The 16,150-nt window shown below is 47.3% G+C and overlaps 1 protein-coding gene across 1 annotated transcript in view; it reads right to left on the reverse strand.

Moving 5' to 3' along the window:
* Positions 1-233: 233 nt before the first annotated feature.
* POLR3A (RNA polymerase III subunit A) overlaps positions 234-16,150 on the reverse strand; it is a 55,624-nt gene continuing 39,707 nt past the window's right edge. Inside the window, exons 21-31 of the mRNA XM_017548976.2 lie at positions 13,406-13,471; positions 13,128-13,259; positions 12,957-13,039; positions 12,225-12,395; positions 10,128-10,221; positions 9,531-9,623; positions 8,276-8,440; positions 7,778-7,942; positions 7,390-7,521; positions 6,071-6,203; positions 234-2,223 (exon numbers count right to left, since the gene is read on the reverse strand). Of these exons, the coding sequence (XP_017404465.1) occupies positions 2,075-2,223; positions 6,071-6,203; positions 7,390-7,521; positions 7,778-7,942; positions 8,276-8,440; positions 9,531-9,623; positions 10,128-10,221; positions 12,225-12,395; positions 12,957-13,039; positions 13,128-13,259; positions 13,406-13,471 (1,383 nt within the window). The 3' untranslated portion in view covers positions 234-2,074. The remainder of the gene's footprint in view (positions 2,224-6,070; positions 6,204-7,389; positions 7,522-7,777; positions 7,943-8,275; positions 8,441-9,530; positions 9,624-10,127; positions 10,222-12,224; positions 12,396-12,956; positions 13,040-13,127; positions 13,260-13,405; positions 13,472-16,150) is intronic.

Genomic DNA, 16,150 nt, shown 5'->3' on the forward strand with positions numbered 1-16,150 from the left:
CTGCTGATATTGATAGTCCTAGCAAGGCTGGCAGTTCCAGAAGGAGGACCAGCACCCCCAGGATGTATGACTTCCCATGGGTGAAGTGATCCTTCACATAATCATTCTGCTCCAAGGTCTGCCTTGTTCCCAAGTGCTACACGCTGATCTGCACCCAACACAATCACACACGTCTCACACATACTTTAGACTCTGCAGCACCCAACTGAGTACTCGCTCAAGCAGGATGAGGCTCTTTGGTGGTGCCATCTTTATTATTCCCAGCCACAAGTTACGGCCACAACCTCTCTTCCATTTAAAGTGTGCGTCATCCGCAGAAGAAAACAGGTGCCGGTGTTCCCTGTCATGACCCAATTCCCCCCTCCTCTGGCCTCTGCACATATCCCAGTGGTTTTGGCTTGGATCAGGCCTACAGCTTACTTCCCAGGCACACTTCCAGGAAGGCAACTGGGGTGGGGGCACCCCTTTATGACTCTTCCCAGGTTACATGAGAAGCAGTGATCTTGGTGGGGTCTCAAGTAGAAGCCCTGAATTAGTGTTCATTAACAAACTTAATCCTTTGACACAAACCAGGCTCTAGCTCAACTCAAAGATAAAGGGGGGTTAAACATTAAGAAAAACGGCATTTTTTCATATCACTGAGACCCCGAGAGAAGCTAATAGGTCTACCTTGTAGATGCAGGAAATCATACGGTCAAACTATAATTTTTTATAAAAGCTAATTTTTTTTAGGCTTAATTTTTTTTTGAGACAAGGTCTTGCTTTGTTGCCCAGGCTGGAGTGTAGTGGCATGATCTTGGCTCACTACAATCTCCACCTCCCAGGCTCAAGTGAGCCTTCCACCTCAGCCTCCCCAGTAGCTGGGACTACAGGCATGTGCCACCATGCCTGGCTAATTTTTATATTCTTTGTAGAGAAGGGTTTCGCCATGTTGCCAGGCTGCTCTTCAGTTCCTGGGCTCAAGCAATCCACCCTCCTTGGCCTCCCTAAGTGCTGGGATTACAGATGTGAGCTACTGCACCCAGCCCAAACTACAAATTTTAATAGAATTTTAAACCCAACCACTGGCCAAAACCACTCAGGTCAAGAATTCCTAATGTACAATCACATCAGTAGGGAGGGAAAGCACTCATTCTAACATAGATCCAAGAACCAATGGCTACCCCAGGTACATTAAGAGCATCAACTCAGAACTTTAGAAATCAGTTAGAGACGATTCAAATAGCACAAGTGTAATTCTATAAAAAGCCATCTCATCCCCATCTCAGCAGGCCCAAACTCCAGTGAGGCTTCCCTAGGCCATGGAGAATGGGTCTGGCTCTTGTCACAGGATACAGCCCCAGGATGGGGGTCTGAGGTAGACGAAAACAGGGTAGCCAGGGGCATCGAGAGAAGATGTAACAGAGCCGCCTGGGCCTCGCGACAGTTGCAGCTCAGTTATAAATCCCGGACGGCTCTATTTGCTTAAACCAGTTTTTCCAGTGATGCTTACATGCTGGCTTTCTTGGTTTCTATAGACGTTTGGTTTCAAAAATAAAACTAAAATAACAGAAATTCTAAATCCCTCAAATGGAGCAAATAAATAATAGTAACAATATTTACATGAGTATGTCACATTGAGAGATTCCAGCATAACCGAGGAATGGAAAATCCACAAATGCGCCCTGGCCTGTGTGGGGTTCAGGCCTGGCTCAACATCAGGTGTGAAGACACCAAGGGGAGCCAATGGATGTATGCAGAGAGCTAGGATGGGCCATGACACCGGGCTGGGCCTTCTCTTAAGTCCAGGGAGGCAGGGTGTGCAGGAGCTGTGGGGCCATCCATAGATTGAGTTTCAAGCAAACAAACAATAAAACCCTCAGCTCTCCCAAGCAGTGTGGCACAGTCAGGGTCACTGGTGTGAGCTGCGCCCTATCAGAGGAGGAGCCTCTCCTGGGGATGCCAAGGGGACTTCTCTGATTGCTGGCACAGGTGGGGACATCAGGACCTCCGTCCCAGGGAGCACAAAACTCTTCACATCAGCTGCAGACAGGACAAGGAGTCAAGGCCAGGCACTATCCCCTCCTGCCTTGCATTATGTGACAAGCGGGATGTGGAATTCATTTGTGTCGAAGATCAGAGGCCTCTGGGGAGGGTTAGGGTCCCTGTTGGCCTTGTGGAGCAGCTTGAAGAGCCCGGTTCCAATGTTCATTGGAATTCCCATGATGATGCACTCAGACACCCCTGAAACAAACCAGAATGAACATCAGAGAGCCTCTAAACACAAGGTAGTTTTGAGGAAGAAAGACTGTTGGCTTAAGTATCAGAAAATTAGGATGTGAGTCCCAGCGCCACTCCACATCAACTGGTTGAACTTCACCAAATCCCTTTCCTTCTGATCTAGAAAAGGGAGGTGGCTGTGGAATGCAGGTGGGGGGATTCTGCACTTTCAGGGAACGGCAGTGCCTGCTCAACAGCCCAGGAGCTTGTTGGAGACAGAGTCAGCTCCACCAGTTCTCCTCTCCCACCTGAGCCAAAAGCACCCTGGGAGGGCCCTGCCTTTAAGAACACAGCTTAGCAAGAATACTGACGGATGCTCAGGAAATTCTAAGTTTGCCAACCAGTGCTTCCTTAACTTACAGCCTACAAGAAAAGCAAACAACTGGGACAGCAGTGAGTATAATACAATCTCCTTGGAAATAGCAGCAGGCAGCTGTTAGCTGTGCTCAGGGGAAGGGGCTAGGCCATGCTTAAGAGCATCTGAGCCCTGATGAGAAACCCTCAGAAGGCAGGGCTCCTATAGAGTTACAGGAGTAAGGAGATGGTGTAGATTCTTTCTCCAAGCCCTATGTCAACTTGGCATCAGGCTTGAGTCTACAACAAGCAAGCAAGTGGAGGTGGTGGAGGAAGGTGGCGGTGTGTGGGGCTATAGAGCTGTAGCAAAGGCCCAGTTTCCAGGTGTCAGGACTGTTGTTAGGCAGGCTGGCTCTTCTCTTGGCCTCGGGCCTTATTCCAGTCTTCCGGGTCCCTCCCTCTTGCCCCACTCTAATCGCTGCTTCTGTTTCTTTCCCTTCACGCTTGTTTTTTTTAAAAAAATTTAAATAGACATGAGGTCTCATTACGTTGCCCAGGCTGGCCTCAAATTCCTGGGCTCAAGCGATCATCCTGCCTCAGCCTCCCGAGTAGCTGGGACGACAGACAGTAGTACCACCATGCCTGGCTCTGACCTCTATCTTAAAGAATTGTGTGGCCGGCAAACCACTGCTCAACGAAATAAGAGAGGACACAAACAGATGGAGAAATATTCCATGTTCATGGTTAGGAAGAATCAGTATCGTGAAAATGGCCATACTGCCCAAAGTAATTTACAGATACAACGCTATCCCCATCAAGCTACCTTCTTCACAGAACTGGAAAAAAAACCACCTTAAACTTCATATGGAACCAAAAGAGAGCCCACATAGCCATGCCAATTCTAAGCAAAAAGAAAAAGGCTGGAGGCATCACACTACCTGACTTCAAACTATACTACAAGGCTACAGTAATCAAAATAGCATGGTACCGGTACCAAAACAGAGATATAGACCAATGGAACAGAACAGAGGCCTTGGAGGCAACACCACACATCTACAACCGTCTGATCTTTGACAAACGTGACAAAAACAAGCAATGGGGAAAGGATTCCCTGTTTAATAAATGGTATTGGGAAAACTGGCTAGCCATGTGCAGAAAGCAGAAACTGGACTCCTTCCTGACACGTTACAATAAAATTAACTCCAGATGGATTAAAGACTTAAACATAAGACCTAACACCATAAAAACCCTAGAAGAAAATCTAGGCAAAACCATTCAGGACATAGGCATAGGCAAGGACTTCATGACCAAAACACCAAAACCATTGACAACAAAAGCCAAAATAGACAAATGGGACCTAATCAAACTCCACAGCTTCTGCACAGCAAAAGAAACAGTCATTAGAGTGAATCAGCAGCCAACAGAATGGGAAAAAATTTTTGCAGGTTACCCATCTGACAAAGGGTTAATATCCAGAATCTACAAAGAACTAAAACAGATTTACAAGAAAAAAACAAACAAGCCCATTCAAAAGTGGGTGAAGGATCTGAACAGATACTTTACAAAAGAAGACATATATGAGGCCAACAAACATATGAAAAATTGCCCATCATCACTGGCCATTAGAGAAATGCAAATCAAAACTACATTGAGATAGCATCTCATGCCAGTGAGAATGGCGATCATTAAAAAATGTGGAGCCAACAGATGCTGGAGAGGATGTGGGGAAATAGGAACACTTTTACACTGTTGGTGGGAGTGTAAATTAGTTCAACCATTGTGGAAGACAGTGTGGCGATTCCTCAAGGACCTAGAAACAGAAATTCCATTTGACCCAGCAATCCCATTACTAGGTATATATCCAAAGGATTATAAATCGTTCTACTATAAGGACACGTGCACACGAATGTTCATTGCAGCACAGTTTACAATAGCAAAGACTTGGAACCAACCCAAATGCCCATCGATGATAGACTGGACAGGGAAAATATGGCACATATACACCATGGAATACTATGCAGCCATCAAAAACGATGAGTTCATGTCCTTTGTAGGGACATGGATGAACCTGGAAACCATCATTCTCAGCAAACTGACACAAGAACAGAAAATCAAACACCACATGTTCTCACTCATAGGCGGGTGTTGAACAGTGAGAACACATGGACCCAGCGAGGGGAGCATCACACACTGGGGTCTGTCAGGGGGAAATAGGGGAGGGACAGTGGGGGGTGGGGAGTTGGGGAGGGATAACATGGGGAGAAATGCCAGATATAGGTGAAGGGGAGGAAGGCAGCAAATCACACTGCCATGTGTGTACTTATGCAACAATCTTGCATGTTCTTCACATGTACCCCAAAACCTGAATGCAATAAAAAAAAAAATGTGGCCGGGCGTTGTGGCTCATGCCTGTAGCACTTTGGGAGGCTTAAGTGGGCAGATCACAAGGTCAAGAGTTTGAGACCTGCCTGACCAACATGGTGAAACCCCATCTCTCTAAAAAGAAAAAAAAAAATTCCACGTCCCTTTTGAAAAGAGGAGGAGGTAATCTTAGAGGCAAAAAACAGTTGTACACTCTACTGAGGCCAATCTGTACAATAGCAGGAGATGAGAGAACAAAGGGCTACTGGGAAGCAGAGCTCTGGCCTGCAAACGGCAACCAGCCTTGGAATCCCTGCTTGGACCTGACTGGTGTGTGCCCCGGGGCAGGGTGCTGGCCCTCGTGAACCCCAGCCCCTCACCAGCTCCCACCCCAGGCCTGTAGGGTCTTGCTGTGGAATCAGAAATGCTTGAGCAAAGCCCAGCAGCCAGTGCTGGCCTCATGGAAGAGGCAGGGAAGCCGGACACTGGGGAGAATTCCCCTCGTGCTCCCTCTCACCCAGACCAGCACTGCCCCATCAGAGCCATGCTTTGTGGGTGGGAGTCGTGGGGGGATGAGGCATGGCATAGAGCAAGGCTCTGCTGGTCTTGACAGCAAGTGAGGTCACCTTTGCCTTCCGACTTGTGAAAGGGCTTAATATCCACACTCTATGGGTGGGTTGAGATACTTAGCACATAGGGTGCCTGGCATGGGCGCTCAGCAGGCATCAATGACCACCTCCGAAGGAATCTAGGACAGCAAGACACTCTGCTCTGCTCAGTGCCGCCCAGCCACTACCCCCTTCTGTCAGCCCTGGTGTCACACAGAGGGGTCAGGATCAGTGTGGCTGACTACAAAGTCAAGGGCTAGAAAAATTCTTACATGCCCAGGGTCTTGCTCTTTTCTTCCTGGACCAAAAACCATCTGTGCTGACAGAGGGAGGCCTTCCAACAGATTTAATGGGATGCAGGATGCTACAGTCAGTCAGGCTTTGGAGATAAAAGATCCAGCCGTTCCAATTCCATGATCTGTGACATTATGCTTCAAAAAATAAATGCTCTGCCACTCAGTTTTGTTCATTCCCTTAGAAACCCAGCCACAGTCTAAGTTGTAAATGGTAAAGGCCTTTGATGCTGCTCATAGAAACATCAAACCTACCACACACGGAGTCCTTCTGCCCGAAGTAGGCAGCATCAAAGAGATGGTCAGCTGTCTTCTCAAAGGAGGCCAGCATCAGCACACTCTCCTTCATCTTGGCCAGGCCAAACCTAGTGATGCCCAGGACTTCACCCTGCATCAAGGGAAAAAGAGTCACGGTGGTACTCACACCACTGGCAAAAGCGAAAAACCAAAGCACGGTGCACCTTCAATAAAATCAACAAAAATCCGCCAAGTCCCAACCTCAGCCCAACCTCCGGTGTGAAAGGCTCGGAGGAGCTATGTCTGCCCTCTGTGTCCCACTGAGGTGGTCAGTCATTGGCAACATGGAGCCTTACACTTGCATCCAGATACCATCAGAACAAAGAATAAACAACTGAGAACTAGAATCCAGAAACTAACTTTGAAAAAGGGGAGTGCTTCTGAAGAGGGTTCTTATGGCTCAAATCACTGAAAATGAAAAGAATTTAAAAATCTCAAGTATGAAGAGAATTAATTAAATTTAGGTAATTCTATTCAAAGGAATACTGTGCCATAATTTAAAAAGTATACTTATTAACACCATGAAACAAGGTGGAAAATACTTGTGATGTTAAACAAAGTCAGAACAAAAACTGCATGCACACTGTTTGCTGCAACTAAAGTAACAGATGCACATGGACTTCAAAGAAGTCCCCCCACACCACCTTGTGCCAGAATAGATGCAGGACTTCAAGGAAGACTTCAAACTCACAGCCTCAGGGTGGTAGGAAATGGGCCATTTCCCTCTCTTAGTTTCTAAATATCCTGTAATACACTATTGACTTGTCTAGGGAAGCCTTATGAAAACATGCTGCCCTAAGGCACAGCTAGAGGGAAATATGTTTTTTTTGGAAAAGAGAGAGAGAAATAAAATCAAAACAACCAATCAACTTCAGGTCATGTTAACTTCTTTCCTGGGAATGGCTATAGGAGATGGATGGGTTTAATAAGAAATAAACATCTCAACTTGCCACGGGACTCTCTGGACTTTGGCAACGGCTAAATTTGCTTTAGGATGACATTCAGGATGAAAATGGAACCAAGTTTCAGCTCTCTTCACTCGCTGACTGGGTGTGAGTTTGTCATGAGGTTGTAATTCTCATATTGGGGTTTGACCAGGACACCCAGCCTGGGCAGCACATACTTCGGTTTTTGAGCAATGTTCACATCTTAATGGTGAACTGCTGTGATGATCCTCACAGCAGCATATTTTACATGTCTTAGAAACTCCATAGGTTTCCTCTCCTAAGAGTGAGTTTCAGGACACCCAGGCACCCGAGGGCCTCCTGCCCACACACCTTGTAGGTCATGAGGTCAGAGAGCAGCATCACGTGTCTCCTGTCAATGCTCATGCCGTGGTTCACCATGGTGTACTGGATTTCATTGATGATCGTTGTCCGGGCGGCCTCGATGCCCAGAGTTTTCTCCACCTACAGAGAGCCAGGAATGAACAGAAGCAGCTCCTTCTGGGAGGCCACTGCAAATTCTCTCCACTTCCTACTCTGCCCTGCAGGTTCTAAGCAAACCCTGTGCCATTTTCCAGAAATGGATTGCTGGACAGTTTTTAGTTGTAGACCCGGGGCAAATGGGATGGTCAGAGAAGTACGGTGGGAACCAGTGGAAGGCCTGCAGATGGCACAGGGCAGACAGCCTAACCCTAAGGCAACCCCAAGGGCTGAGCGGTACCTCATAGGTGTTATTGGAGGTGGTTCGGGTGCCCTTCACACCGTGCGTGGCCATGACCGCCCGTAGGTTATCACCTTCCACCAGAAGCTTGTACTTCTCCTTTCCACTCTGCTCATCAATGTGGATGACAGCTCTGGACACCTCTGGAATGCCCTGCACCACCACCTGGATTCAGAGGCAGAGACGGCTGTGAGGACGGGGTGAGCCATGCCCTGGGCTGGTCACCTTGATCAGCCCAGCTGTCAGCAGTGGTCATCTGAGACACATTAGAGCTAGTTTTAGGGGGATGGGAGAATAGAAGAAGTTCAAGGGACTGCACCTCATCCTAACATCAGTTTGTTGACAGAGCAGAGAGGAATCTAACAGACTAGCTCCTTGGGGATAAGGCGAAGAAGAAATGAAGAAATGGGACTAAGTGACAAAGCCCTTAGGTCCCAGCCCTGGGTGTCACACCACAGGAAGACGCTGGGTCTCCAGGAGAAGCAGCTTCTGTTTTACCTTGGGGAGATCCTCTTTCAGGAACTGCAGCACATAGTACATGGAGCTCTTGCTGTTCTCTCTGGGGGTGACACACACCACAGCCTCACCGTGAACAGCCACGTCACCGGGCTTCACGCGGAGCTTGGAAGTGCAGATGGAATAGCGCACTGTCTCAGCGTTCACCTGCAACGTGGCCGGGCGTAGGTGTTACTGACAGAGGTTTGGAGGCTTCGAGTGTTTTTCATCTTCTTTCATTATTGCTCCTCTAAGAAGTCCTTTAGTCAGGTTTGTTCTAAGCTGCCCCCTACCATGAAATTAATGCCATAGATATACTGCCTATCTGTTTTATGTACTGTATGTGTATATTATCTGTGCTTTATTCATAAAAAGAGATTTTGTTCACCCACAACAAAATATTTGCCCTGGAAAATTTATGCTCAGTTCATGGCAACACACGCAGCAGCCTCTGTGGGAAGCTCTAGGGAGGCTGGGGGTTGGAGGCCAGGCTGATTTAAAAACTTCTGTGGGGCCTCCCCTTCACCCGACATTTCCACAATGGTTCATGTGCGACAGTCCTGGATACAACTCAGGTCTTCTGCAAAACAGCCACAAGGCAGGCAGCAAGAAGGAGGCTAGAGAAATCCCCAGACTGGAGAGTAGGTTGCTGCACTTCAGAGTCAAGTGTCATATGGGTAACATACGAACTTGGTGCATGAGAGAACGGGCTACAGACTGTTTTAAGGGCTACGAGATGGTGTCAGGAAGTTACTCATTTTGCACCCCATGTCAGTCTGTTTGTGAGAAAGGCTGATGATCATCTGTCAACTATTACCTATTTCCCACGAATGCCAGTTTAAGAAGCCAGGTTAATCTCCCCATCTAAAAGCATTTACTGAAACTCTTAGGCTAGTTGCCATGGTGGGCACTGAGGACCCACAGGTAAGTAAGACACAGCCAACCCTAGGGTCCTTCCAGACACTGGGAAGAGGAGCAACAAGATCACTTATCATAATACCATGTCACAGTGAACTGGTATTGTGGTCTGCACAAAATTTCAGCTGATTTTCTGTGAGTCTTTAGATGGCTATATTTGTATCAAAGTCAGGTTTAGAACAAGAAAATGTGAGGGAACAACAGAATTAAAGAAACCAGAAACCAAACAGAAGCTTCTGCAATGCTTCCTCTGTCTTGCTTAGCTCTTGCCCTAGTTTATCGGTACCTATCTTGGGACTAACAGGATGACTTCCTCTCTACATTTAATTATGTGACTCACTTCCAGTCTCAGAAGTCTAATCCGTTCCAGGGAGAGCTTGACGAGAATAAAGCAGTCATCAGGAAGAAACACTTCTTCAATATACTCGGAAATCTGGAGTGTTAAAAGATCAAAGTGTTCATCAGCCACTTTCCCCTTTCCTAAGAGCATGCGACGGCTTGCTTTTTTTGAAGAGCTGGAATAACGTGGACGCCACAGACTGGTCAATCCATTGCAGCTGATTTTTTTTTTTTTTTTTTTGAGACGGACTTTCGCTCGTTACCCTGGCTGGAGCGCAATGGCGCGATCCCGGCTCACCACAACCTCCGCCTCCTGGGTTCAGGCAATTCTCCTGCCTCAGCCTCCTGAGTAGCTGGGATTACAGGTACGCACCACCATGCCCAGCTGATTTTTTGTATTTTTAGTAGAGACGGGGTTTCACCATGTTGACCAGGATGGTCTCGATCTCTTGACCTCGTGATCCACCCGCCTCGGCCTCCCACAGTGCTGGGATTACAGGCATGAGCCACCGCGCCCGGCCCATTGCAGCTGATTTTTACACTTCCTTGCCATATTGCTGAGCTAGTTTTCTTGTTATCAATAGGGATTTCTTCTTACCTCTCCCAAGAGGGTTTTCTCAATTCTTCCTTTCACGAGGCGAGCATAATCCGCGTCGTCATCCTTGTCTAGCTGTGCTGTGATGATTGGAGTGCTGTTGAGAAGCAAAGGAAAAATGATGCTATCACAAGGGAAAAGCCTGTCTGAAGACCACTGCTTTGTTAAACCCAAGTGCCATTTAGAATCATAATGTTACTAGTAACCACAGTTTACTGAGCATTTACTCTCAGGTATGCTAAGGGGTTCACATACATTCTCATTTACACTTACTATTTTTAATGGTCCCCAGGCAATCTACTCCATAAGTGAACAAAAAGATTTTCAGAAAATTCTTCCTTTTTTTTTTTTTTTTTTTTTGAGACGGAGTTTCACTCTTGTTACCCAGGCTGGAGTGCAATGGCGCGATCTCGGCTCACCGCAACCTCCGCCTCCTGGGTTCAGGCAATTCTCCTGCCTCAGCCTCCTGAGTAGCTGGGATTACAGGCACGCGCCACCATGCCCAGCTAATGTTTTGTATTTTTAGTAGAGACGGGGTTTCACCATGTTGACCAGGATGGTCTTGATCTCTTGACCTTGTGATCCACCCGCCTCGGCCTCCCAAAGTGCTGGGATTACAGGCTTGAGCCACCGCGCCCGGCCTTGAAAATTCTTCCTTAGAAAGTGAACCTTGGGCGAGCGCAGTGGCTCACACCTGTAATCCCAGCACTTTGGAGACCAAGGGGGGCAGATAGCCTGAGGCCAAGAGTTTGAGACCAGCCTTGCTAACATGGCGAAACCCATCTCTACCAAAAACACAAACATTAGCCAGGTGTAGTGGTGTGCGCCTGTAGTCCCAGCTACTCAGGAGGCTGGGGTAGGAGAATCGCTTGAACCCAGGAGGAAGAGGTTGCAGTGAGCCGAGATTACACTACTGCACCCCAGTCTGGGCAACAGAGACTCTGTCTCAAAAGAAAAAGAAAGTGAATCCTACCTGTTTTTCTTTGGTCCTAACAATCATAACCAGCAGTTATTTTAGTTCCGTTCGCTGTGTAAACTGACCACCCAGATTTTTTTTTTTTTTTTTTGAAAGGGATCTCGCTCTGTTTCAGGCTGGAGTGCAGCGACAGGATCACAGCTCACCGCGGCCTTTACCACCTGGGCTCAATTGATCCTCCTGCCTCAGCCTCTCAAATAGCTGGAACCACAGGTGTGCACCACCATGCCTGGCTAATTTAATGTTTAAATTTTCTGTAGACTTGGGGTCTTCCAACGTTGCCTGGGCTGGTCGCGAACTCCTGGGCTAAAGTGATGCTCCAGCCTTGGCCTGTCCAAGTGCTGGGATTACAGGCATGAACCACGATGCTTGGCCTATAAAGTGACCTTTTGTATACTAAAATTTCCTTCATCCCTCCTATCTCCCAACACTGCTTCTCCAGGAACACCTCCAGCTCCTCTGATCACTGGCCATCGGCTTCTGTCCTCACCGTTCTGGACAGGATCCCCAGAATATACATTCTTGGGACTAAACTGACCAGCCCAGAAGCGGCAGGCAGAGCTCCTAACACCCTGGATATCTACAGTTGTGGTTCTGCAACCAAGTATGGCTATCTTTCATTTAATGCTATGTATTGTCATTTTAAAAAAATTAGGTCATCATGATTTCTGTCATCAAAGGCATTGTAATACATTTCTACTTCTTCTAGCCTTAGATCAACTAAAAATCCCATCATGAAATCACCAGGAATCACAGAATATGACCACAGGCCACGTGGCAGACACTTCAGTCAGGCCTAGTAGGCTGGAATAATGACATCAAAAGGATGAAATCTCCACTGACACATTGCGCCAATTTTTCTAGTCGTTTTTAACATTTTGTCTCTTTCATGTTATTTGTAGCCATAGAAAACCATTGCTTCTATTTTGAATGTATCCAGTTTAGACTTTTTCTTGAGTGGCTTTTTTAAAAACCAGAATATGACTAACACAGCAAGCATGCCACTCAGAGTTTGAGACACTGTCCTATGAGAATATCACACATATGCATGTGACACAAGGATCACTGCTTCTCAAGAAACAGGACAGGCATGTGTGCAACAGGAGGGAAAAGGAAGCAGGCACCTGATGGCCTTGGAAGCATTGATGATCTCTTTAATCCGAGGGACGCCCAGGGTGATGTTCATGGAGGCCACGCCTGCAAAGTGGAAAGTCTTCAGGGTCATCTGGGTGCCTGGCTCACCAATGCTCTGGGCACACAGTGCGCCCACTGCAGAACCTGGCTCCATCTGTGCCCTAGAAGGCAAGGGTATGGATAAGAATACAGGATGACAAAGAAAAGTCCAGTAAAACTGCTGGGGAGAGGCTTCTGGTTATCACTTTCAACAGAGAATACAGATGCTATTAGGGTCAGGAAGGAATTGGCAATAGGCCAGGGTATGCTTGTGACAGAGGAAGAGCCTGGTATAGACCAGAAATAGGTGCAGACAGGGGAAAGTAATGCTCACAGAGGGGGCAGCAGTGCAACTCAATTCTGCGTGCCTACGGATGCAGAAGATCTAAGTGGTCTGCTAACCAATGGTACCGATGGCGAACAGAGCAGCTGGCATCTGCCATACTCATCAGCAGTTTCCCCATGGGGAGAAGACATTAAGAAATTTCCTTGCAATTATTTCCATATCTTGGAGTACTCAGCCTAGCAATTCATCAGACTCCCTAGAGAAAATGTGACAGAATCTGATCAAATACCGGCAGTTAACAAGTGCACTGGTGCAGGGTTTTGTACCTATGGGGAAACAGGAGGGATACGTGAGACCTACGTGGATGACCGTCAGTCCAAGACAACAGCATCATTACCTCATGTACTTGTCCCTGCAGGTTTCCAGAAACTTTTCTACTTGGGTGGGGGTGATGCGGTCCAGCTGGTACAGCACGCGGGGCTGGAAGAACACAAGCCAAGCACAGAGTTAAGGGCCGGAGGCACCTGCAAACAGCTTGGGGTTCTAATGCATCTTGGAGGGATATTACCTCTGTTGTGCCGTTATCATTGATGCCATATTTATCTCTGGTTTTCTTGATCTTCTCAGAGACCCCCTTAATGAACTTTTTTATTTCCTGAAAGATTATACAGCAAACATCATTTGTAAGTTTCACAGTCATTCAGATGACACATTTCATAAACCTCAGCTGTATATGACAAGTCCATCATATTTTAGCATTTGCTCAATATATAGTACAAAGAACACAATCTGGATACTGCTTCTACTAAAAAGTAGTTTTCCAAAGAACACACATACTGTCCCTACCCCAAACACATGCTCCACTGGTTGCAGTGTCTCTAAAGCCTTCTCCAACCGCTCTGATAGCACTGTCTGCAGGGCCCACACAGCATGTGGGAGCCTTTGCTCATGTTCTCCCACATGCCACAAGGGCTACAAGCACACAGCTGAGGACAGGTACAACTGCACCATTTATACTTTTCTTCTCCAGATTAATTTTTGAGGGTTTCTTCTGAAGCTCTTATGATCAGTTTAAATACTACCAACTAAAGCATAGCTTTGTTGATATGTATTTCAAACACACACTTTGAGTTTACCTTCATTTCAAAGAAAACACTCCCGAAACGCAGCTTATCCTTTCCCCTCTGGTAACAATCTCTCCCCGCAGGCCCAGGCCCACGCTCTCTTCCCACACACAATTAGAACTCTGTAAGGATTCCTGGAAACCACTGTCAAAGCCAAATGGGAAGCATCAGTATATATCTGATTCCCACTGGGAGGACGACCAAGGAGAGCAAGAAGAAGGTGAAAAATACACGGGTGGAAGATCAGAGCAGGGTGAGAGACTACAGCCCTGACTCAGGTTTTCAGGTGACCACTCAAATGGGTGGTTTTAGGATTTATAGTGTGTCTGTGAAATAGGCCCGGCCCACCACCACTCCTAGAGCCAGGATCAGCCAGCATCTTCCCCTGGGGAGTGCTCACAGGGAAGGAGCACTTACAGAGGAACAGTTAACATCCTGCTCACAGTGGGTCAATCATCAAGTGCTACAGATTGGCTGTGAAAGCACTTCTCAGGGAGAGCTGATGGCACCACCATGCAGTAGTAGCCGTCCTCCAAAGCCATTATTCTGCCATCCTGGGAGCCAGCATCAGCTGCTCTGGCATGACCCAGGGACAGTCTCTCAGAATATGGGGAAGAGAGGATAGACTACCCCTCCTTTGTAGCAGCAAGAAAATCACAGTGGTGGTAAGCTTGAATGGCACTCTGGCCAAATGCAAGCGTCCAGCTGCTCCGTGTGGCTGGGAATATAGACCCCCACACACGGAGGACAACCTGCATACTGTGGTGGCCAAGAAGCCTCATGAGATCTTGTTTCTTGATTCTGGGGTAGGCTGAGGGTTCCCCAGAGAGAAGGCCAGCATGCTCTGCCCATTTTATGGCTGAAAATGCCTAAGCATAAACCAGGAGCCCATTTCTGCAAAAATAAAATCCTATAAGGTACCCACAGACAGCTTAAGACTTCCTAGCCCCATTCTATCCTAACCTTGTAAAAAGAAATCTCTTTGGCCTCCTAACTAGCAATTTCTAGTTACTATCCTTTCAAAAAGCAAAATGCTAGAACTTTGTGTTCTTGTTTAAATAGCCTTAACATCTATGTTCACATGGTCTTATGCCTTTCCCAGCCAGCTGCTGCCCAGTTTGGCAAGAACTCCCTGTGAGGAGGCATGGCTTTAGCCCCATCACTCTAGAGCAGAGGGCACTGAAGGGATGAATGAGGTCAGCACTTGGCCAAGGCAACCAACTTCTCCACGAAGTCAGATGCTTTCTTCAAAGTCTTTTCTCTAACAGGGGTTTCTTCAATGTAATCTTTGCCTACTGGGAAATTCCATCTGTCTCCCAGGAGCCCAGGCAGCCAAGGGGCTACGTTGGGGGCCCATCACATTCTAGCCGTCAGTTCCCATGAATACTGCTTTCCCATGATTGCCTGTGTTGGCCAACTCTCTTTCTTCCCACTGAGAAAATACAGAGATACAGAGGGTAACCCTGCCACCCAATCATTGTTCTATATAGAAAGTAATTTTTATTTAAGAACTTTTACCAGCAGAGTGCAGTAGCTCATGCCTGTAATCCCAGCACTTTGGGAGGCTAAGGCGGGTGGATCACCTGAGGTCAGGAGTTCGAGACCAGCCTGTCCGACATGGCAAAGCCCTGCCTCTGCTAAAAATACGAAAATTAGCCGGGCGTGGTGGCGCATACCTGTAGGCCCAGCTACTCGGAAGGCTAAGGCAGGAGAATCACTTGAACCTAGGAGGCGGAGGTTGCAATGAGCCGAGATTGTGCTACTGCACTCTAGCCTAGGCAACAGTGAGACTGTCCGGGGGGTGGGGGGGAAGAACTTTTATCAGTATAAGAGGGGGTTTTGCTTGGCGATGGCTTGTCCTTTTGAGAAAGCTCCCAAAAGCCCTCTTGGCCCAGATGTTGCCATTTGATCACCAGCTGTTAAAAGCTGCCTCACCTGTTGGCACAGGGCAACCAGGAGCAGACCCTAAGGCCAAACAGACCCAGAAGGTTTTCATCTGCAAGGGACAGTGCACACATATGGAATAAAAAGAACACACCTACGACAATCTGCCAGCTTAGGCACCGGAAATGACACAGCTCAGCTTCATGGACACGCCTCCCATGGGTTTGTTGAATGACTTTCCCTACACAAAGTTTCTGTAAATTAGTTTAAAAATGAAAAAAAGAGGCCGGGTACAGTGGCTCATGCCTGTAATCCCATCACTTTGGGAGGCTGAGGCAGCTGGATCATCTGAGGTTGAGAGTTCAAAAACAGCCTGACCAACATAGAGATACCCCCGTCTCTATTAAAAATACAAAATTAGTCAGGTGTGGTGGTGCATGCCTGTGATCTCAGCTACTTGGGAGGCTGAGGCAGGAGAATCCTTTGAATCTGGGAAGTGGAGGTTGCGGTGAGCCAAGATTGCGCCATTGCACTTCAGCCTGGGCAACAAGAGCAAAACTCCATCTCAAAATAAATGAATGAA

This window comes from Cebus imitator, unplaced genomic scaffold (assembly GCF_001604975.1).
Source record: "Cebus imitator isolate Cc_AM_T3 unplaced genomic scaffold, Cebus_imitator-1.0 Scaffold11, whole genome shotgun sequence".
Taxonomy (NCBI): domain Eukaryota; kingdom Metazoa; phylum Chordata; class Mammalia; order Primates; family Cebidae; genus Cebus; species Cebus imitator.